At 50.1% G+C, this 22,029-nt stretch overlaps 1 protein-coding gene across 2 annotated transcripts; it reads right to left on the reverse strand.

Moving 5' to 3' along the window:
• Positions 1 to 1,425: 1,425 nt before the first annotated feature.
• LPXN (leupaxin) lies at positions 1,426 to 20,621 on the reverse strand. 2 transcript variants are annotated; one of them, XM_045012719.1, is made up of 10 exons: positions 20,473 to 20,621; positions 15,798 to 16,062; positions 11,618 to 11,772; positions 11,193 to 11,245; positions 9,091 to 9,193; positions 8,324 to 8,506; positions 7,819 to 7,992; positions 7,608 to 7,689; positions 2,501 to 2,649; positions 1,426 to 2,141 (listed from the first exon to the last, which is right to left on the reverse strand). In XM_045012719.1, the coding sequence occupies exons 2-10, from the start codon at positions 15,832 to 15,834 to the stop codon at positions 1,875 to 1,877; spliced, it is 1,203 nt and encodes a 400-aa protein (XP_044868654.1). In that variant the 5' UTR covers positions 15,835 to 16,062; positions 20,473 to 20,621; the 3' UTR covers positions 1,426 to 1,874. The 2 variants fall into 2 exon arrangements, with proteins under 2 accessions (XP_044868654.1, XP_044868655.1); XM_045012720.1 differs by lacking the exons at positions 15,798 to 16,062; positions 20,473 to 20,621 and adding an exon at positions 15,075 to 15,163.
• Positions 20,622 to 22,029: the final 1,408 nt, after the last annotated feature.

Raw genomic sequence — 22,029 nt, forward strand, 5'->3', positions numbered from 1 at the left:
TATATTAGGATTGGAAGAGACCTCTGGAGGTCATCTAGTCCAACCCCCTGCTCAAAGCAGGACTTCATCTCCCATGATGCACTACAGCAACGCAACTGCTAGGATGCAACCACCTCCCCTCACCAAGAGAGGAGATTGTGGAGATCTTGGGAGATGTAGTCCAACCAGGAGCCCAGCCTGTAGAAGAGGATGGGAGCAGGAGACACCCTGAACAACAGATCCCATAAGACACTGTGGCTTCACTGGGAGCAGGATGAGGTGCTCAGTTAGTGCTGGAGTCAAGCATTAACCTCTCCAAAGATGGAAAGACAATGATGGAAGAAGCTGACGGACCCTGTTTACTGTTTATTTTGGTAGGTGGAATGTTTTGTTTTAATATCCCAAAAAAACTCACATGCAAGCCATACCTCTGTCTTTCCCTGTGTGGCGAACATTATAACGCCATTCTATAAACCCCTGGGGTGGTCTCATCTGATTACTGTGTGCAGCACTGGGCAACCCATCTCTAGAAGGATGTTGCCGAACTAGAGGGATTCAGAGAAGGTGACAAGAATGATCAAGGGCCTGGAAACAATCTCTTATGAAGGGAGGTTGAAAAGATGGGGATTGTTACTCTAATGAGGAGCCAGGTAAGAGGGGACTGGATGGAACTGTATAAAATAATGAATGGTTTGGAGAAGGTAGATTAGGAGCTTCTATTCTTCCTGTCTCCTAACACAAGAACAAAGGGACAGTCAGTGAAATTGAAAAGTGGGAAATTCAAAAGGGAAATACTTTTTCAAAAATGCGGAATTAGATTGTGGAACTCAGTGCCACAGGAAGTCACTGATACCAAGAACACAATAAGATTTAAAAAAGGGAGTGGATATTTACACAGATAAGACTATCCAGAGTTAGACTAATTCATGATTGCAAAAATATTGTGGAACCCATTGGTTTAAGCCGATCTCTGACTTTTAGAGAACAGAATGAAACCTAATGCAAGGGGCAGATTATCCCACATCTTCTACTGCAGGGTTCTTACACTTTCCTTTGCAGTATCTAGTACTGCCAATGTCGGAGACAGGAGACTGGGCTAGAAGGATGTGGGAGTCTAATCGGGTTGGGCCGTTCCGAGAGGAGCCCAAAATGGAAACGGGGATATAATGGCCCGGGAACGGAAAATAAAGAAGGATTCTGCTAATCAAAGGAACATATCAGCTGCCGGAGGGATCCAGATCTTTCCCTGGAGCAATGAGCTTGTTCTATGTTAACCTGCTCTCCCAAAACCGAAACGTTCTATCCCACCTCTTGACCCCACTGCGTTTGTTCTTTATCCTTATTGTTCCCCTCTGAGGTGAACTCCAGGGATGCAGTTTTGGAAGTCTCAGAATCAATCCTTCCCCTCCACCCACATCCCTGTCCAAACCTATACGCAGAATCAGCTGCAGAGAATGCCAAGATGTTTATTTCCAGGCAGTGCCCTCATCCGGTTACATATACCAGGAGTATAGCTCAAAGGTGAGAACAGAGGAGCAGGTGAAGTTGTGCATTGGAGGGGAGAGAAGCAGAGCACAGTCTGAAGGAGCAGAACGTCCAGGAAGGGATGATCAAGGGGAAGGAGACCACAGTGGCTGTCGCTGGGGAGGGAACCCCCGACTTTCCAAACATATTGGGCCAGACCTTCAGCTAATATTTACCAGCAAGGACATCAATGGAGCGCTATTGATTCAAACAATCAGTGGTTCGGGCTCGTTGAAGGAGGCTGTTCTTTGTTGATTCTGGTCTGTGGACCCTCTCCCTGTATCTCAGCCCCTGGCTGAGGATGCCGGAGGGGGCTGTCCCACAGAGCCAGGTTCGGTACGTAGCCCCCTCCCCTCGGGCCAGCGCCGGAGTCACACGAAGAGCTTGCCGTAGCAGGCCTGGCAGTAGGCTTTGTCGCCGTGGTCCCGGAAGGTGCCCTTCTGCAGCTGGCCCAGACAGAAGGCACAGATGAAGTGCTCGGGGTGGAACCGGCGCCCCATGGCGCTGATGCAGCGCCCGGTGATGGGCTTCCCACAGCCATGGCACAACGAGCCCTGGCGCTCGTGGAAGTGAAGCTCGCAGTAGGGGCGGCCGTCTATCTCGAAGAAGGAGCCAGTGGTGAAGCTGCTGAAACAGTCCTGAGGGAGGATGAGGGAGCATTGAGACCTCATCCCTAACTAAGCACCTCGCCAACCTGCATATGGTGTTCTGCCCCCTCACCCATCTGGCCCCTATATGGGCCCTGCTCCCTTGCCCATCCAGCCCCCATATGGGACCTAGTCCCCTCACCCATCTAGCCCTTGGCCCCTCTACCCTGGTGCTTCATGCAGCCATCCCCCATAAGGGAGCTGGGCTCACACTCAGCGGCTATAGAGGTTCTTAGTGCTCCGTAGGGAAGAACCTCCTGACCCTCACCTGGCCATGCCCTGCATCACCTTCCTGAAGATGAAAGCCCAGGTGTCCCTGCAGCCCCCTGTGTGGGACTCCGCACACTCACCCCACACACAAAGCACTCGGGGTGCCAGACGCCCTGGAGGGCGGACAGGTAGTTGTCCATCACCGGCCGCTCACAGGCTCTGCATTTAGGAGAGAACATGGCCAGGAAGTCCTTCTGGCAGTACGGCTTCCCGTTCTTCTCGTGGAAACCTGCGGAGGCGAGCAGGGAGAAGACATCCATGAAGTGCACCGGAATCCCTTGGGAGGACACAGAGAGGGACTCCTCCTGCCAAGCTCCAAACCTACCCCAAGGAGCCAGAGAATGTACCTGAGTTACACTGCCCACTCCGATTCATGCTGGGCTTGGGCAACAAACACTGCGCAGGGATATTCCTCTTTAAGATGCAAATTTCTCATGCCACACTCCTGCGTTCCTTCTCATTTGCTCCCCGTTGCCAAACTCGGGAATTACAGGGAGAGATTCTCACTAGTCCCTATGGCCCAGATTTTCAAAGGCATTTAGACATTGCTGTCCTTAGTGTTCTGATGACTAACTGATTTAGGAGCCTAAGTGGCAGAAAGTGCCTAAATCCCTTTTGAAAATGAGATTTTAGCTCTTAACTCAGTCAGGCATTGCAACGCTATGGAGCTAATTTGAGGGGGAAAAGAGTCCTGGCTGTATTTTAAAGAAGACTTATTGAAGGTGCAGGAACAAACCATCCAGATGTGCAGAAAGAATAGCAAATATGGTAGCGACCAGCTTGGCTTAACAGTTAAATCTTCGGTGAGTTTAAGCACAAAAAGGAAGCTTACAAGAAGTGGAAACTTGGACAGATGACTAGGGAGGAGTACAAAAATATTGCTAGAGCATGCAGGGGTGTAATCAGGAAGGGCAAAACACAACTGGAGTTGCAGCTAGCAAGGGTTGTTAAGAGTAACAAGAAGGGTTTCTACAGGTATGATAGCAACAAGAAGAAGGTCAGGGAAAGGGTGGGACCCTTACTGAATGGGGGAGGCGACCTATGACCGATGATGTGGAAAAAGCTGAAGTACTCAATGCTTTTTTTGCCTCAGTCTTCACAGACAAGGACAGCTCCCACACTGCTGCACTGGGCAACACAGTCTGGGGAGGAGGTGAGCAGCCCTCAGCAGTGAGAGAACAGGTTAAGGACTATTTAGAAAAGCTGGACATGCACAAGTCCATGGGTCCAGATCTAATGTGTCCGAGGGTGCTGAGAGAATTGGTTGATGTAACTCCAGAGCCATTGGCCATTATCTTTGAAAACATATGGTGATTGGGGGAGGTCCCAGACAATTGGAAAAAGGCAAATATTGTGCCCATCTTTAAAAAAGGGAAGGAGGAGAACCTGGGGAACTACAGACTGGTCAGCCTCACCTCAGCCCCTGGAAAAATCATGGAGCAGGTCCTCAAGGAAACCATTTTGAAGCACTTGGAGGAGAGGAAGGTGATCAGGAACAGTCAACATGGATTCACCAAGGGCAAGTCATGCCTGACCAACCTGATTGCCTTCTATGATGAGATAATTGGCTCTGTGGATATGGGGAAGCAGTGGACGGGATATATCTTGACTTTAGCAAAGCTTTTGTTATGGTCTCCCACAGTATTCTTGCCACCAAGTTAAAAAAGTAGGGATTGGATGAATGGACTATAAGGTGGATAGAAAGCTGGCTAGATTGTCAGGCTCAACGGGTAGTGACCAATGGCTCAATGTCTAGTTGGCAGCCAGTATCAAGCGAAGTGCCCCAGGGGTTGGTCCTGGGGCCAATTTTGTTCAACATCTTTATTAATGATCTGGATGATGGGATAAATTGCAACCTCAGCAAGTTCACAGATGACACTAAGCTGGGGAGAGAGGTAGATACACTGGAAGGTAGGGATAGGGTCCAAAATGACCAAGACAAATTGGAGGATTGGGCCAAAAGAAATCTGATGAGATTCAACAAGGACAAGTGCAGAGTCCTGCACTTAGGATGGAAGAATCCCATGCACCACTACAGGCTGAGGACCAACTGGCTAAGCAGCAATTCTGCAGAAAAGGACCTAGGGGTTACAGTGGATGAGAAGCTGGATATGAGTCAACAGTGTGCCCTTGTTGTCAAGAAGGCTAATGGCATATTGGGCTACATTAGTAGGAGCACTGCCAGCAGGTCGAGGGAAGTGATTTTTCCCCTCTATTCGGCACTGGTGAGGCCACACCTGGAGTATTGCATCCAGTTTTGGGCCCCCCACTACAGAAAGGATGTGGACATATTGGAGAGAGTCCAGCAGAGGGCAGCGAAAATGATCAGGGGGCTGGGGCACATGACTTACAAGGAGAGGCTGAGGGAACTGGGCTTATTTAGTCTGCAGAAGAGAAGAGTGAGGGGGGATTTGATAGCATCCTCCAACTATCTGAAGGGGAATTCCAAAGGGGATGGAACTCGGCTGTTCTCAGTGGTGGCAGATGACAGAACAAGGAGCAATGGTCTCAAGTTGCAGTGAGGGAGGTCTAGGTTGGATATTAGGAAACACTATTTCACTAGGAGGGTGGTGAAGCACTGGAATGGGTTACCTAGGGAGGTGGTGGAATCTCCTTCCTTATAGGTATTTAAGGCCCGGCTTGACAAAGCCCTGGCTGGGATGATTTAGTTGGAGATTGGTCCTGCTTTGAGCAGGGGGTTGGATTAGATGACCTCCGGACGTCTCTTCCAACCGTACTCTTCTATGATTCTATGAACGCTGAGCACAACAATTCCTGAAATACCTTTAAAAACGTGATATATGCCATCATGTGCCAGCAATGCCCCTCTGCCATGTACATTGGCCAAACCGGACAGTCTCTACGCAAAAGAATAAATGGACACAAATCTGACATCAGGAATCATAACATTCAAAAACCAGTGGGAGAACACTTCAGCCTCTCTAACCACTCAGTGACAGACTTGAAGGTGGCAATTTTGCAACAAAAAAACTTCAAAAACAGACTCCAAAGAGAGACTGCTGAACTTGAATTAATATGCAAATTAGACACAATTAACTCAGGCCTAAACAGAGACTGGGAATGGTTGGGTCATTACAATATTGAATCTATTTCCCTATGTTAAGTTCTCCTCACACCTTCTATGGGTCATCTTAATTATCACTTCAAAAGTTTTTTTTCTCCTGATGATGATAGCTCATCTCAATTGATTAGACTCTTCCTGTTGGTATGCATACTTCCACCTTTTCATGTTCTCTGTATGTATAAACATCTCCTGTCTGTGTGTTCCATTCTATGCATCCGAAGAAGTGAGCTGTAGCCCTCAAAAGCTCATGCTGAAATAAATGTGTTAGTCTCTAAGGTGCCACAAGTCCTCCTGTTCTTTAAAAATCTGAGACCACTGGATGTTGCTTCATGACTTTCCCAGTCACTGCTGAGAACTCTCTCAGATAATTGCCCTGCCTTGCAGAGAAAGGCTGGGTTTGTGCTTACACTGGGCCTTGCACTGGACCCTCAGATTTGGATCCAGTGCCCAGCTCTGTCACAGACTCCCTGTGTGACCTTGACAAGCCACTTCTCTCTGGCCCTGAGTTCCCCTTCTATAAAATGAAGATAGCGATCCTTCCATTCTCCCAACCTTCATCTTGTCTACTTAGCCAAGAAGCTTTTTAGGGCCAGGACTTTCTCTCACCATGTCCGTGCAGTGCCCAGCACAATGGGGCCCTGATACCTGGGGCAGGGCCTGTCTCTCCTTGTGTGTCTGGGCAGCGCCTGGCATGATGGGGCCCTGATCTCAGCTGGAGTCTCTAGGTGTTACCATAATAATGAATAATAGTAAAGGCAGAAGGTGGATTCCTAGAACAAGCCAGACATCCCTAAATGCAGGAATTCAAATCCAACCCACCAGCCCATGAGCTGAGTTAGACAATTTCATGACAACGGAGTGTGCTACAAGAGACGGGTGCAGGCAGAACTGGCTGCCACCTGTAGGAATTGAGCTGCGATAAGGCAAGATCACTGTGCCAAGAATGGTATTGGGATCATGGAAGAGGTTAGGATCATGGCCCCATTGTACAATACAGTGCACAGTCCCTGCTCCGGTGAATAAGCAGCCTATCGCTAGCCAAACTCCTCAAACTTAGCACTAACAAGAAGTCACTGCTGTGGGGAGAGAGGCCCCCTGGAGAACAAAGAAAGGATGCAGGAGGGGACAAAGAAAGAACCGGCCCCAAGAGGAGCTGGGGCCTGAACTCATCAGTTAAACTTTCCACAACACTGCTGTAATTAGCAGCGTGGGAATGAGCGAGGCCCTCGGCACCGGCTCTCTCTCAGGTGCCAATTACTGAGCAGGGCTGGCAGGAACACAGCCGCCGAGTGCCTGCCTAGAAAACCAATCCCTTGGCAGGAACGGAGTGTTTTTGCTCTGGCCACGTGGGGAAATTAAGGAGCACCTAGCACGGGTGGCACAGCAAGCAAGCAATTAACACACACGCACACTGCAGGGGGGGAGGGAGATGGGGCCTTAAAGGGGAACTGATGGCAAAATGCATGGATGGACAACAGCTGCTGCTGTGGGGATTTCGTGCCACTGGCTGGGCTGTGAGCAAGTGGTCACCGGGGTTGTTACAGGTTCCGCTGTGCCACCATGACACAGTTAAACGCTGTCTGTGTGACACCTATGGGGAATGGTAACCAGCACTCCACACTGGTGCTAATGGCCGGAGCTCTGGCCCCAAAGCCTGCATCCCGTAGGGCCTCAGAGGGAGGGAATCTACTCATATGACTAAGCACTTTAGCAGCGAGTGCCCAGCGAAACGACTGCTCCCTTCCAGAACTGTCCCTGATCTGTGCACCTGACAGAATCACAACTCACGACCAGAGGCCCAGGGTAGGAATAGCTGGAGGCGGGAGGGTGGGGAACCCAAGTAAGGAATATGGGGAACTGGCAGAAGTGTAGGAGGAAGGCCAGAGCTAAGATAGCAGGCGGTTGCAGTCGGGATTGAGGGGCATGGGCAGAGCAGGGGCGGGGATAACAGGGGCCTGCGGGTCAGGATTAAAGTCATAAGCAAAGCTTTCGGGGGGAGGCCAGGGCTGGAATAGCAGCGGGACTGTGCATCAAGAGAGAGGCCTAGATCCCCGCGGAATCCCAACTTTCTACGTAGGGCAGGAGAAGAGCAAGGGACGCACCGTCATTGCTGAACACCTTCCCACAGTGAGCACAGAAGAAGTGCTCCGGGTGCCAAGTCTTGTCCATGGCCGTCAGGACTTTCTGCAAAGAGAATGAGGTGACTGGGGCGTGCACTATGGGCAGAGAACTACAAGGGGAGAGGGGCTAATCCAACCAGGAACCTCCCCTGGCTGGAGTTAGAACCAGGAGGGCAGAGCCAGCTCCATTTACCGCCAGGATGGGCGCGGCACAGTAGGCACAGCGGGGGGAGAAGAGCTGGTGATAATCCTCCTGGCAGTACGCCAGCCCGCCTCGCTCATAGAAAGTGCTGGAGCCGATCTCCTGTCCGCACTGGGTGCAGGTGAAGTGCTCGGGATGCCACGTCTTCCCCAGAGCAGTGATCATCTAGAGACAGGACAAAACCCAGGAAGTCTTTGCCCAGAGAATCTCAGCCACGGAGCCCATTGGTACACGGGGGACCCAGCAGTCTGGGGAAGCCATGATAGGAATAGGGACCCTCCCATGGTCCTAGAGGTGGTAGCTTTGAGAGCAGGAGACTCAGGTGTTGTAGGACATTTTGGGGGGAAAGAGATCCCCTCCCCTAAAGGAGGGACTGGGGGAAATACACTGTCCGACCAAGCTCTGAGCAATCAAGAGTGGAAGGATCCAACCCTGGTGAGACAGAGGGACATGCAGAGAGACTGACAGCCGCACGGCCCATGCCATCCCCTCTCACCTTTCCAGCGATGGGTTTGCGGCAGGAAGCGCAGTCGCCCTTAGGCACGGCAGAGATGCCGAGGTCCTGCAGCTCTTGCGTCAGGCCCCCCAGCATGCTCTCAAGGGTGCTGCCGGGACTTGGCCCCACTGCTGACGGCCCCTTGGCACGTTCCGGCTCCGCAGCAGAACCCACCGCTGAGATCTGCCACAAAGGAGGAGACGAGGCTGTGAGAATGTTCAGCTTCATGTTCCCGCCAGGGGCTGTGCCCTACAGCTCCCCCCTTTTCCTCTCACCTAGGGAGCTGTTTCTACTGCACATGGGACCCACCAGCGCCAGGCTTTGCCATTGCCAGCTGGAACGTGGGACAGGGCAGTACCAGGTTGCCAATGGCACCATGGTGCCGGGCCCACACTCAGAAGGGGTCCCGGCGCCCAGACCATGGCCCTGCTCCCCCACTCCACCTGCGTGCTGTCCTGAGGCCCCGACCCCACTTGGTCTCTTCCCCTGCACAAGACCCACCCACCACTCGCTCCTCTGAACCCCCACCCACCCCATGCAAGTGGTGGTCGGGGCCTCAGGGGATGAGGCTTGAGCAGGGGTGTGGTCTCAGGGCAGAGTGGGAGGGTGGGGCCAGGGCCCAGCAGTGCTGGGCCCACAAAAGGTTAATCCAGCCCTGGGCAGGGGCCATTCCAAAGGAAGAGCCCAGGGCCTGCATCTCAACTGAAGCTTTGCGAAGTGGTGCCCCCGGTTCTTTTGGAGGAGGGGGTTGCGTGGCCAGGACTCACCTTGGACTGCATCTGGCCCAAATGAGATAAGAGGTCGTCCAGCTGCTGAGCAGCTGTCGGGGGAGGAGGGGAAGGAAGCGACAGCTGCGGAGTTGGAACCTCACTGCGGGTGGAAGAGAGACATCCATGAGCCGCGTCAAAGAGAGTAGGTCATGGCTTCATCCCCACCAGGAGCCCCCTTTACCCAGCTCCCAGCAGCCAGATCTTCCCTGCCACCACCAGACCACAGGAACACCAAAGTGTTCACTGGAAGCACGGTGCCCACCCCAGTGAGCATGGAAGTAGAGCAGGGTGTGAGGGACACCCCTAGAGAAGGGAAACAAATGCATCTCCCCATCGTCAGTGATCATCTGACCCCCAGAGCAGATGCCGGGTGTTCCTGTTCAGGAACAGAATTAAGATAAACTGAATTAAGGGCACTTTAATTCTGAACGAGAACATCCACACAGGGGTTTAATGAGGTTTAACTAACCCCATTTAAGGGTCATTTAGATGAGCTTTCCTGAGTGTTCCCATGTAGACAGGCACTAAATACATTCAGGGACTTGTAAGTGGCGGGCAGGACAGGTGGGGATGTGTCTGGGGAGGGAGCTGTGGAGTTTAGGGAAGTTTTCCCTCAATACCCAGTCAGCGAGCAATGGCCCACTGAACTAGTGGCAGGGAGGGAGGGGTGGAGTCAGTTCTGGGTGTTTGGAGGGGGAGGAGTATAAAAAGAAACTAGTGGAGGTGGAAGAAGAGGAAAGGATTAGTAACTGGGGAGAGGGTCAGTGGAGAGGTGGGGGTACCACCCCCTTAGCCAACTCATGCCCACACACCTAGATACCACCCCCTTAGCCACATCACTCCCACACACCCATGTACCATCTCCTTTGCCACATCACTCCCACACACCCATGTACCATCCCCTTAGCCAAGCCACTCCCACACACCTAGCTGCTCCTCCATTAACCAAGGCACACCCACACACCCAGATACCATCCCCTTAGCCATGTCATTCCCACACACCCAGATACCATCTCCTTAGCCATGTCACTCCCACACACCCAGATACCATCCCCTTAGCCAAGCCACTCCTGTACCATCCCCTTTGCCACGTCACTCCCACACACCCAGGTACCACCCCCTTAGCCACGTCACTCCCACACACCCAGGTACCACCCCCTTACCAATCCAGAGACCATCCCCTTACCCAACCTGGCCTACAAACTCTCCAGCCACCACCCCCTTAACCAAACCCCTCTCACCCCCCAAGTACCACCCACAGCCTTCCAGTAACTGGATATTTCTTGTACAATGGTCAGCAATGACTTAAAGAACACTGTGATATTTAAATCATTATTAAGCTCCCAATTCAGCTATTTTAATCAAAGATTGTAAGGCCTTCAGGCTAGAGGCCTTTTTGCCAAGTGTACAGCAGTTAGGACAATGGGGTGATCTTGACTGAAGCCTCTGCTACCCCAATACAAATAAATAATTAACCCACTAGTACAGCTCCCTCCTAGCCCATCCTGTGCCACACTTCACATCGGGCAGCACAGGGAGCCGAGGAGGCTTGGGCACACAGGTACCAACTGGTAGCTTGGTTCAGTTTTGCTGCACTGTGGTCACTATTACCAGTCCACTGGTTGTAAGCAGAGGTGGTGGATTCTCTCCACCTTCTGTAGGGAGTGTTAAGCCTGTTGATTTGTATAATGGCAGATCCACTGGTAACTCCTCTGCACCACCATGCCACCAAACCCCTCCTCCACACTGGCAGTTCTGCCATGTTTAGGCCTCATTCGATGTCCCCGCCTGCCTGCAGACTCAGCCCTGAACTGGGTCCTGTTCAGACTGAGATGGGCACAGCCAGAAGGGTTGGAAACTTCTTTTTGACCCATGCTTAGAACCTGCAGAAACTGACGAGGCCACCAGAGAAGGGCTGGTATGGGCAGTGCCACCTCAAACCGTCTCTGTCCGGCCATGGCTGGGGATCAGGGTAGGGTTAATTTTTCATTAAGCCTCATGGGGGAGCAGGTGTTTGTAGGAAGCAGTGCTGAGGAGATACAGATGGGTGTACTGGAAGGATCAATAAAACAGCTTTCCCTCCCTGATACAGCATTTACCTGTAGACATTTTTGTCCTCTGATTCCGGGAGCCGAGTAAATGCAGACTGTACCTGGAAACACAAAGAGCAAGGGATACACAAAGGAAGCAGCCCCTTTCCCTACACCCAGTCCAGTTATACTGTATTTCCAGATCCTGCCTCACTGTGAACATGGCTAATTAAGGAGAATTAGTGGTTAACTGATCATCTTTAAGGTGCCACCAGACTCCTTGTTGTTTTTCCTCCACTCTGGGCATTCTCCTAAATGATAGGCAGGAGGGGCTGGATGGGCCCGTAACATCTCTAGGGCACAGATGCAACTGTCTGCGTGGGACAACCTTCATGTGCTGAGTTCTGCAGGATCTCAGCCTTCCTGTTGTAGAGGATGGATTTCTGCCGGGTACCTTGTGTGTCGGCAGCCCTTGTAGGCACTGATGGGAATACCTTACGGGTCCCTGAGGCGACTAGCTTCTCGTTCTGGACAGCGCCGGTCTGGGGCACTGCTGCGGCTGGTCTCTGCTCACTGGAGCTGTGTGTCAGAAGGCAATAGCCCCCTTTGGGCTCCTTAGAGCTTTGTTCCAGTTCTGCCAGCAAAGCATCTGAACAAAAAAAACAGTTAGAGACAAACAATATAAACGGTGCCCTCCACACCGGACACATAACACTTCCCACAGCGCTCTCTCCCTGCACCAGCACGTGGGCCCCAACCTGCTGCAGGAGGGGTGCCCCTCTCCCGGCCCCAACTCAACCTGTGGCCTGGACCTGCTGGGGCCGGAGCAGCCCAGCCCCAGACATGGCCGGCCTGCTCCAGCTGCACCTGGGTCTGGGCCACTCCAGGGTCAGGCCGCACCACCCCGGCCGTGCCTCGGGCTGGGCCACTCTGACCGTGGCAGGTCCAGGGCTGGGCTAAGTGGGGGTCAGGGGAGTCCCCGGGTGGGTGGCGCTAAATAGGTTGCTGCACGGCCACATGGCTTACAGGGAATTTAGTCATGTCTCCTCTTAACCTTCTCTTGGATAAGCTAATTTGATTGAGCTTCTTAAGTCTTTCATTAAGGTTTTCCAGACCTTGAATCATTCTTATATCTCTCTTCTGATGCTCTGTCTGCCACAACACCCATAAGAATCACCCAACATTTAGCTTGTTGTTTGCCAGAGAGCCTAAGGATGTTCGGCACCCAACTGCCATTGAAAGTGAATGTGAGTCTGGCACCTGAAACCCTAAGGGTCCTTTGGAAATCCCAGCCTAAAATGCCTAGGTCGAGGGGCAACCTGAGAAAGTAGATATTACTGATGTATTGATGTAGACAGTCAGCTAAATGACCTCACTATCAAAATGTACACAACAAATTGCATGTGTTCCACTGCCTCTCTTTCCCCCATCCTATGTGTATGTTATGCAAGAGGGTGTCAATGGCAGCCATAAATCATAGACCAGGTTGAGGCTGATGGCTGTGTTCATCATCCTTCATTCAGGCTAGATGGAAGGAGCAATTAAGTTGTCTATGTAGTGATAGTGGGAAACAGTAGAAGCCACCATCCAAGGCTGCAGGAAAAGGCTTGAGCCAGAACTAAGTCAGGGAGAAAGAAAATGGTTTCCCTGGGACTGACTGAAAACAAAAGGACCAGGGAATTGTTTGGCACGCTGTGTGTGTGAGTGAGAGAAGAGAAGCAATAATCAAGCGAAGCCGCCATGAACATAGCCCTGGGAGGAAGACAAAAAGACAGTGCTTGTTTGGAGTACTCTCTGGAAATGTAGACTTGGATTTCTGAGCAAGAAAACAATCTCTCATTGTTGTTTTTCTATAGTGTGCAGGGAAATGGGACTTTGTGTCCATTCTGTGTAAATGAACAGGATTGCACCAAACAACAGATCTGACTCATAGCTCTGATTTCTCATCCTAACAGAAACAAGTCAGCAAGGCCTGGAACATTGGTTAAACGTTTGGGCCAAAGAGGTAGCATGTGTCCTTCTTCTCCTTAGCTGGTAAGATCTTTGGAGCAGGGACCAATGCTTTGTTTATACCAGGGCTAGCACAACGGGCCCTCCTTTTCAAGCCTGTGGTTTCTCAGTGCTACTGCAATAACAAGACAGCCAGTCTTGTGGCTAAGGTACCAGCTTGTAGTTCAGGACACGTGGGCTTGATTCCCAGCGCTACCACCATCCGGTGTGACCTTAGGGAAGTCACCTCACCTTCCTGTCACTCTTCTTTATATTGGGCATACAGCTAGAAGCCCCAATCAGGGACCCTTTGTGCTAGATGCTGAACACTCAGATCATGAAAAGACTCATGATGCTTTCAGTCAAGACATCTAGTGGATATAGCCAATAGGTGGAGCATGTGCTAACCCTGGAGACCCAGGATCTTCTGCCACTGGCCCACTGGATGACCTTTGGTAAGTCACTTCCCCTCACTTTCCCCATCTTTAAAATGGGGGAAATTATACTGCTTGCCATCATAAATCATTTTGAGATCTACTGATGAGAACTGATATAGACGAGCTTGGTATTATTATTGCAGTGTAATAAGCAGCAGTCACAGCACACAAGCTGTGTGTCAATTGTTTCTTAGGCATCGTGGCAGGAGATTTAAGAAGAGACATGAAGGTGCCTCAGCTTTCTGTCTGTTTCATCTTATGGCAAAGGAGTTCCACAGTCTATTTAGGCACTGTGCGGGAAAGTATTTCCTTTTATCAATTTTGATCTCACCAACTTCTAATTTCACTCAGTGTCCCCTTGTAATAATACTCCCCTACCTACCAGGGGTGTTTTGAAGATAAATCACATATCCGTGAGGTGCTCAAATACTACAGTAATGGGAGTCAAATAAGGACCCAGAGAGATAGTAAAACCATCAGACTGCTGGGTTGTGCAAAGCCAGTAAGACTGATCTTCCTAATCTGGAAACAGGCCCTGTGTGCTGAGCAGCCACTTCTGAAACATTGCTACTGCCAGGCTGGATCAGACTGGACAACCATCTAGGCCAGTACCCTCTCACCGACAGTGGCCAGCACCAGGCACTTAACAGGAAGGTGCAAGAAACTTCTTAATTCCTAGTGGTTAGAGGCTGGCCTAAATACTGAAGCATGAGGTTGAATATCTCTTCCAAAAATGTATGCAAGCACCATTATAAGCAGAACATCCAGTTATCGATCTGTGTCCAATCCCTTTTTGACTCCTGCTAAGTTCTTGGCCTTTCTTACATCTTGTGGCAAGGAGTTCCACAGTCTGCATGGGGAAAGATTATCTTTTAACCATTTTGAACTTGCCACCTTTTAAATTTCACTCACTGTCCCCTTGTTCTTCCATTATAAGTCGGGGGGGGGGGAGAAACCCCACCCAACAGAACCTCTTAATCATCACCTCCCGCCATTTTCTTTCCATCTGTGTGATGACTGTCCCTTGTTGAGGTTAGCAACCCTACACACTGGTCTCTCTATCTATCTCATTATCACGTCCTCTTGATACATCATTACCAGACATCTCCCTCTCAGTCATCACCCAGCCTTTGATATCACACCTCCATCACCAATTAGCCTTTGCTAACTCTGCATTTCCTGAAACACAGTAGCAACTGTTAGTTCTCGATGCTGATGCAGTCTGTTTTCCTCTCCAATGCCCTTAGTAGCACACAACTTCATTGTAACCATCCTCCAGGCACCGCTTTAACTGGGAAGAGAGGGGTCATGCTGCAAAGGGTATATTAGAGTCACAGCCCCTTCTGTTTCGTCTTCTAAATTTGCAATTCAGGGGAGGAACAAAGAGTAGAAGAGAAGATGAAAGACAGAAATCCTCATGCCCTCCTGGTAGCCTGGATGCTGTGGTGTCAGCATCAAACCCAATTTGGGGGCCTAACTCAAGACTCCACTCCTTGCTCTTCCACTGGAAGGGGGGTGCACTTACCCAAGTCATCCATTGCACAGAGCCCTGTCTCCCCTTTGCGCCAAGGAGGAGAGCCAAGACGTGTCGGGTGGCAGGATCACAGGGGAAATGAGCGAGGCAATGAGCGAGAGGAACTTTCAGTTCCTCTCTTCAGCCGCACTTCCTCTCTTTAGAGGCCGGGGACTTTTGGCGTGGGTCATGTGTTTCAACTAAAGCATGATGAACTCAAATCACTGAGAAGGGAAAGCAGGGAGGACTGGCCCAGGCAGAGTCTTACAGATCTACCACAAAGGTGATCCGGGTGCTTTCTTCCACTTGATCAGGGCACTCTGCTGACCTTGCGTCCAGGAGAGCAATTGTACACAGAGACACTATCTCTGAACCCATTCTGGTGGGAGTTAATGGGTGAAAAACCCCTCATGGCTCTTGAAAGCCAGCAAAGATCCATTAGTGATGGGGATTGTTAATTGCTCAAGAAACCACCCTACAATGTTAATATCTTTATCTGTTACCATTTTGTCCCAAGCCTACCCTTTCTGGGGAAGTTCACTGCATAGGTCATGGGACGGAAGTTCCAGCTTAACAGCATTCAGAAAGCTGAAGGAATCTGCACCAAACTAGTTTCCAGCCTACACATGGTGCAGAGGCAGCATCAGCATTCTCCATCGCCGATTTCCTTCTGCCGATGAACAATGGTCATGGGGCCATGTAGATTATAATAGATCTAGCATCAGCCTTCGATACATTTCAGTCTGAAGTGTTGCTGACAAGCCTGTGACATCTAGCAGGGAGGGATGAGGCACTGGATGCTTTCTGGGACCATCAGGCAGCTTTTCATCCAGCCCTCTCAGGTGAGGCCCCGCAAGGCTCCTTCCTGCTCCAGACTGCCCAAGGATATGGAGGTGTTTGGGGTGCAGTGGCTTCAGTACGCTCTTCTCTATGTCTCCTTTCCGTCAGATCTGGACCATGCAGTTTCCTTGCTTTCCCAGTGCCTTGCTGAGATAAGGCTCTGCAAGAAAGTTGACTGAGATGTTGGATACAAACAAGTCAAGAGGCACTCATTTGGGAAAGATGAAAATGTTGGTTAGCAAAGGGGAGCAACTAGAGAAACTGGCAAGGATCGCACTGCTCCATCCATCAGCAGTTACCTCCCCAAAGAGGTCTGCAATTTCAGAGAACTTTTTTTTGGCCACCAGTCTGCCCTCGGATTCCCAGGTGTGACACTACGCCCCATATTCTTCATAGAAATATTGTTATAACATTATTTTAGCATATTTAAGGTGTATTTTACGCAAGATGGGTCTTGTGAGATATCACTGGAAAGGTTATGATTTACTGAATATGATTATCCTGTTTGTATGCATGTATCATTTTTATAGCTAAAGTTAGGAATATTGACTATACAGCTGTGTACAAAAGTGTTTGCATCTGGGGAATGCCCACCAGACAGAATGCAATCAGTCTGGCTGGTTAGCTGGGGACAAATCAATGAACCATTAAGGAGAAGAATAGGTCTTTAAAGATGCTAATCTCCCACCTTCCTTTGATTCATGGCTGCTTTGACACTGCAGGATTCAGTCTGGTGGGCATTCCCCAGATACAAACACTTTTGTACTACAGCTGTATAGTCAATATTCCTAACTTTTAAGATTGGGAGTGAGATGATTGGGGCTCATTATTCACTGAATCCCTGCCCAGGATGACTGCTGAAAACATATAAGAAACAAAGACTGGGGTGGGGAGGAGCGAAGAAGGACTGAGCCCAGGCGAGAAGGTGTCTGGCCTGTGAAAGAAATACCTGGAGTTTTAAGCTGCAAGCAAATGCAGCTTGCCTTCAAGATACTCTGCAATCTGCCTAAAACAACATTTAGGGTGAGAAATTTTTAATTATAACCAAAAACAATGAGGAGACCTTGTGGCACCTTAGAGACTAACAAACTTATTTGGGCATAAGCTTTTGTGGGCTAGAACCCACTTCATCAGATGCATGGAGTGAAAAATACAGTAGGCAGTATATGTATTACAGCACATGAAAAGATGGGAGTTGCCTTACCAAGTGTGGGGGGTCAGTGCTAATGAGGCCAATCCAATCAAGGTGGAAGTGGCTTATTCTCAACAGTTGACAAGAAGGGGTGAATATCAACAGAGGGAAAATTACTTAAATTTGTTAGTCTCTAAGGTGCCACAAGGACTCCTCGTTGTTTTTGCTGATATAGACTAACATGGATACCGCTCTGAAACCCAGTTATAACCAGTTTCTTTAGTATTAAGTTTAGCTGGCATATTTTTTCATTTGCTGGGTAATCTGCTTTGATCTGTTTGCTATCCTTTATATTCACTTAAAATCTATCTTTTGTGGTTAATAAACTTGTTTTTGTTTTCTCTAAAACCAGTTTGTGGAATTCATAACTGGGGGCAAAAAGCTGTGCAGATCTTCCTCCACAGTGAGGGAGGGGGTGAATTTCATGAGCTTATGTTGTATAGTTCTCTGTGCAGCACACACCACCACAATTTTGGGTTTACACTTTAGAGGGGGAGTGCACTTGAGTGCTGGGCAATTCCCTAGCTGAGCTTTCCCATGCAGAGCTGATCTCAGTGTCTGTGTCTTTCTGCAGCTGGTTGTGGCCCTACCGGTGTATGTGCTGGAGGAGGCTTGCGGGCCTGGCTCAGCAGGACAGTGTAAGGGAGCTCAGGCTGGTGGAGCAGGCAGGCTCAGTGGTATCCAAGTATATCAGCTGGCACCCTGGAGGTGGGAGGGGATCCGTAACATCAGCTACCAGTGAATCCACCTTCATGTTGTTGAAAGATGCAGCCTTTTCCTAAGAATGAAAATTTTTCCACAGCCATGCAAGGCCTTTGTCACTTCCAGGTTAGATTGCTGTATTATGCTCCACTTAGGGCTGCTCTTCAAAGCCATGCAGATATTGTAGCAGGAGCAGCTTGCTTTCTCAATGGAGTAGGGTCTCCATGAGTCAATAGTGTGCCCTTGTTGCCAAGAAGGCCAATGGCATATTGGGCTGTATTAGTAGGAGCATTGCCAGATCAAGGGAAGTGATTATTCCCCTCTATTCGGCACTGGTGTGGCCACACCTGGAATATTGTGTCCGGTATTGGTCCTGCCAGTACAGAAGGGATGTGGACAAAATGGAGATAGTCCAGTGGAGGGCAATGAAAATAATTAGGGGGCTGGGGTGTTAGAGGGCTTATTCCTTCACCCTCCCACTTCCCTGGTCCTTCTCGCATGAACAGAGAGCAACAATACCCGAAGTCCAAAGGTGCAAACAATTTGATGTTTATTGGGGTGAACTTCCAGCAAGCTTAAATCCAAGTTCCTTTTTCCTTATTTTTGAATCCCAACTTCCTGTTTGCCCCTAATTTATATAGTAATATTCTCAGCTATACCTTAACCAATCATTTTACTGAAATTTACCTAACCAATCCTAACATATTGTAACATGATTAGCTAACCAATTATATCCCACCACCTTAATTAGTTTACACCCAGCAAAATTAATGATACAGCAGACAGAAACAATCACAGAACCAGACAGAGACCATGGAAATAAACAATAGCAAAGTGGGAACTATAACGACAAAACAATACAGAAGTGAGGATTTCACAACTACATCTATAAAGACATAAGGGTTTCCCAACTATGTTGATTGATATGTGAGTTCTTGCCAAACAGAAAACTATCAAACTAAATTTCCTTTTACATCTTCTAAGCTCTTCCCTTTATCTGGAGGTGATAGATTGCCTAATTTCAATATGACTGGTTTGAAATGTGTGAGGACGTGACCATACGCTTTCCAGCTTATGGCTGCTCCCAAAGCTTAGCCAAAGGCCTTAGCTTAAGCACAGGGCCTCAGACTGTCACGGTGAGAGAAGGCCCTTACACAGGCAGACAGTGATTTTGATTCTTTTATACCTCTATAACTAGCTAAATGATAAACATGTACCTACATTCTTAAAGTATAGGCCTTTACAGACAGGCCTGAATATCTGTATTCTAATACTCCATCCCCCCCACCTTTTTTTTTCTTTTAAAATCCTCCTGCCCAGGTATCCCTGGAAAAGCATAGGACATATAGTGGCACACATCCTGATAGGGCCAGGCATCAAGGTGGAAGTTGTCGATATTCCATCTGTCCCACTGCCCCTTCTGTAGTACCATGCCCTGCACCTTCTCACATACTGGCGTACCACACCTATTCCAATCAGCGTTCCAGACTTCCCACTATAGTGGGCCCAAGAAGGTTGGGTCCGGGTTGTCTAGTTCATTGGGGGCAAGGGCTTACAACATTACTTATAGGTTATAATTAGTGGCTGTTCTCTAGGGGGTTGTGCCCCCCTTGATCATTTCCATATGCAACATAACACAAATACAGTTAACAATACACCAGCTGCTATGATAATCCGCAGCAACACAGAGAGTCCTGACCACTGCAGTATGGTCCAACATCCTGGTAGGGTGACCAGAAGTCCCGATTTTATTGGGACTGTCACGAAATTTGCTTGTTTGTCCTGCGTCCTGACCGATGTTCTGTCGGGACACTGAACAAACAAGCAATTTTGCCCTCCGCTCCCGCACACAGGCAGAGCCCGGAGGGTCTTGTGCACCCCCCACCCCCCGCCCTGACTCCACCTCCTCCTTCTCCCATTGGATCCCTCCCCAAATTCCCCCCTGGCCCTGCCCCCAGCCCTGCCCCCTCACTGCCCTGTTGGATCCCTCCCCAAATCCCTGCCTCTTCCCCAAGCATGCTGCATTCCTCCTCCCTCCCAGGCTTGCGCCGATCAGCTGTATGGTGGTGCAAGCACTGGAGGGAGGCCCGGGGGACGTAGGGGAACACGGGGTGAGTGAGTCCGACCTGGCCCCGAGCGTAGGCAGGAGGGCGGGACGGTACCTGCAGGGGCAGCCCCGGGTCCGGCCTGGGGAACCAGCTCCCTGGTATGCACCCATGGGTGAGGGTGGGAGGCAGCAGCTGCTCGCACAGGGACTCCGATGAGGCTTCACTTCCTGCCACGTGGAGGCAGCGGCAGCCCCGTTCGTTCCCCTGCGGGACCTGAGTGGGACGGGGGGGCTGGGGCCTGCTGCCCCCACTCCGGGGCCACCCGCGGTGCTCTGCGGGGCAGCGGGGCACGGGCTGGGCCCGGGCACACTCGGGGTGATGGGATTGCACCCCCGCAGGGCGGGCTGTAGGGGAAACCCCACCCCGGGGTGGAGGCAGCGGCAGCCTCGTTCGTTCCCCTGCGGGACCCGAGCGGGACTGGGGGGCTGGGGCCTGCTGCCCCCACTCCAGGGCCGCCCACGGGATTGCACCAGCTGGGCACCTTCTCCTACGGGGGGAGGTGGAGACAAGGTGAGCTGGTGCGGGGGGAGGGGGGCGCTCCAGCGGCTTTTTTTTGTGGTCCACTCACCATTCCTTGGGGTGTACCACCCATGTAATAGAGTGAAAGCACCCGCTCCCACAATGGCTCCCATACGTTTGCTTGTCTGCAAATATTCTCGGCTCCAGGCTGTGGCCACTTTACATTTGGATTCTTCCAACTTGGCATCCATATCACCTGTAGGGTTACAGTCTGTAAAATGGTTAACTCATTGTATACCCAGCATCCCAAAGGGAATTTTAGGTCCAATGTAATATGTACATAACAATCACACCTTCGGGGATTATCTTCCATGGAAGTACCATTGTGGTTACATATGGTAACATCAGAACAAGGAGGAATGGTCTTAAGTTGCAGTGGGGGAGGTTTAGGTTGGATAGTAGAAAAAACTTTTTCACTAGGAGGGTGGTGAAGCACTGGAATGGGTTACCTAGGGAGGTGGTGGGATCTCCTTGATAAAGCTCTGGCTGGGATGATTTAGTTGGGGATTGGTCTTGCTTTGAGCAGGGGGTTGGACTAGATGACCTCCTGAGGTCCCTTCCAACCCTGATATTCTATGATTCTATCACTCCCTAAATGTGGGGCCCTATTTTCCCAAGAGGGTTCATTTGCTCCAGGAGACCAGAAGGTTATATTCTTTGGACCCTCTGTAACAAACCACATAGCTGGGTAACTGAATTTTCCACTATCATTAATCATGGCAGCACCCAGGGAGTACCATGCAATATTTCCTGATAAATTTGATATTCTCCACCAGGTTGGGATTCCCTCATCTAATTCATAAACATATACCGACATTGCCAAATTCCTGTTGGTGTATTAGTGGTACATCTTTCTATGGGGAGATTCTCATAGTCTTCATTAGCTTTATTACCACAGGTTGCATGTTTCCTCCCTTTGACACTTCACATCGTGGGATCTGAATAGAATTTGTAAATGTGACAATTGTGATTAGCACTAGTAATTGTTCCATCCAGGGCCAGAGAATTTTCATCCTTTTCTCCTTTTTGAATTAACCTGTAATACACACATAACAAAATTTACACGTCCTCTTTCCCAATCCTCTGTTTGTACCTTTTTATTTTCATGCAGTGAACTCACTCCTGTCCTCCATTCTCTGTACCCAATAATAGCAGACTGGGCCCTAATTGGTCAAGGACAAGATAGGGGCCCTTCCATTTAGGAGCTGGGAATGGATGGTGTTGACCTGGAATCTTGTACATCACTAGATCTCCCACAGTGGGTAGATTATGCTCCCCGGGCAAGTCCTACCATGCTTTGACTCTTGCTGCTCCTTGCTCATCTCAGCCTTTGATACCATTCAGCACCATGTGTTGCTGACAAGCCTGTGGGATTTAGCAGGAGTGGATGAGTTTCTGATCCTTTCTGGTAGCATCGGGACGCTGTCCATCCACCTTCACTTGTTCTGGCTGGCCGCCCCAACAGCTGCCATTCCCTCCGCTGGCCGCCCTGCCAGCTGCTTGCTGCTCCACTGGCCACCCCACCAGCTGCTGTTCCACCGGCCATCCTTGCTGGCCGCTCCACCCGTCTGTCACTTTCTGCTCCCACTTCTCTGCTGTGACCTCT

Source organism: Mauremys mutica, chromosome 4, assembly GCF_020497125.1.
Source record: "Mauremys mutica isolate MM-2020 ecotype Southern chromosome 4, ASM2049712v1, whole genome shotgun sequence".
Taxonomy (NCBI): domain Eukaryota; kingdom Metazoa; phylum Chordata; order Testudines; family Geoemydidae; genus Mauremys; species Mauremys mutica.

Bases quoted from the DNA above. Each gene is read 5' to 3' on its own strand.
- LPXN (XM_045012719.1), bottom strand. From the start codon at position 15,834: ATGTCACAGGCTTGTCAGCAACACTTCAGACTGAAAT. The intron at 2,650-7,607 runs GTGCGTCCCTTG...TCGCCTCCGCAG, and splicing joins GAAGGTGTTCAGCAATGACG to GTTTCCACGAGAAGAACGGG. The intron at 2,142-2,500 runs GTGAGTGTGCGG...ATCCTCCCTCAG, and splicing joins CCGAGTGCTTTGTGTGTGGG to GACTGTTTCAGCAGCTTCAC.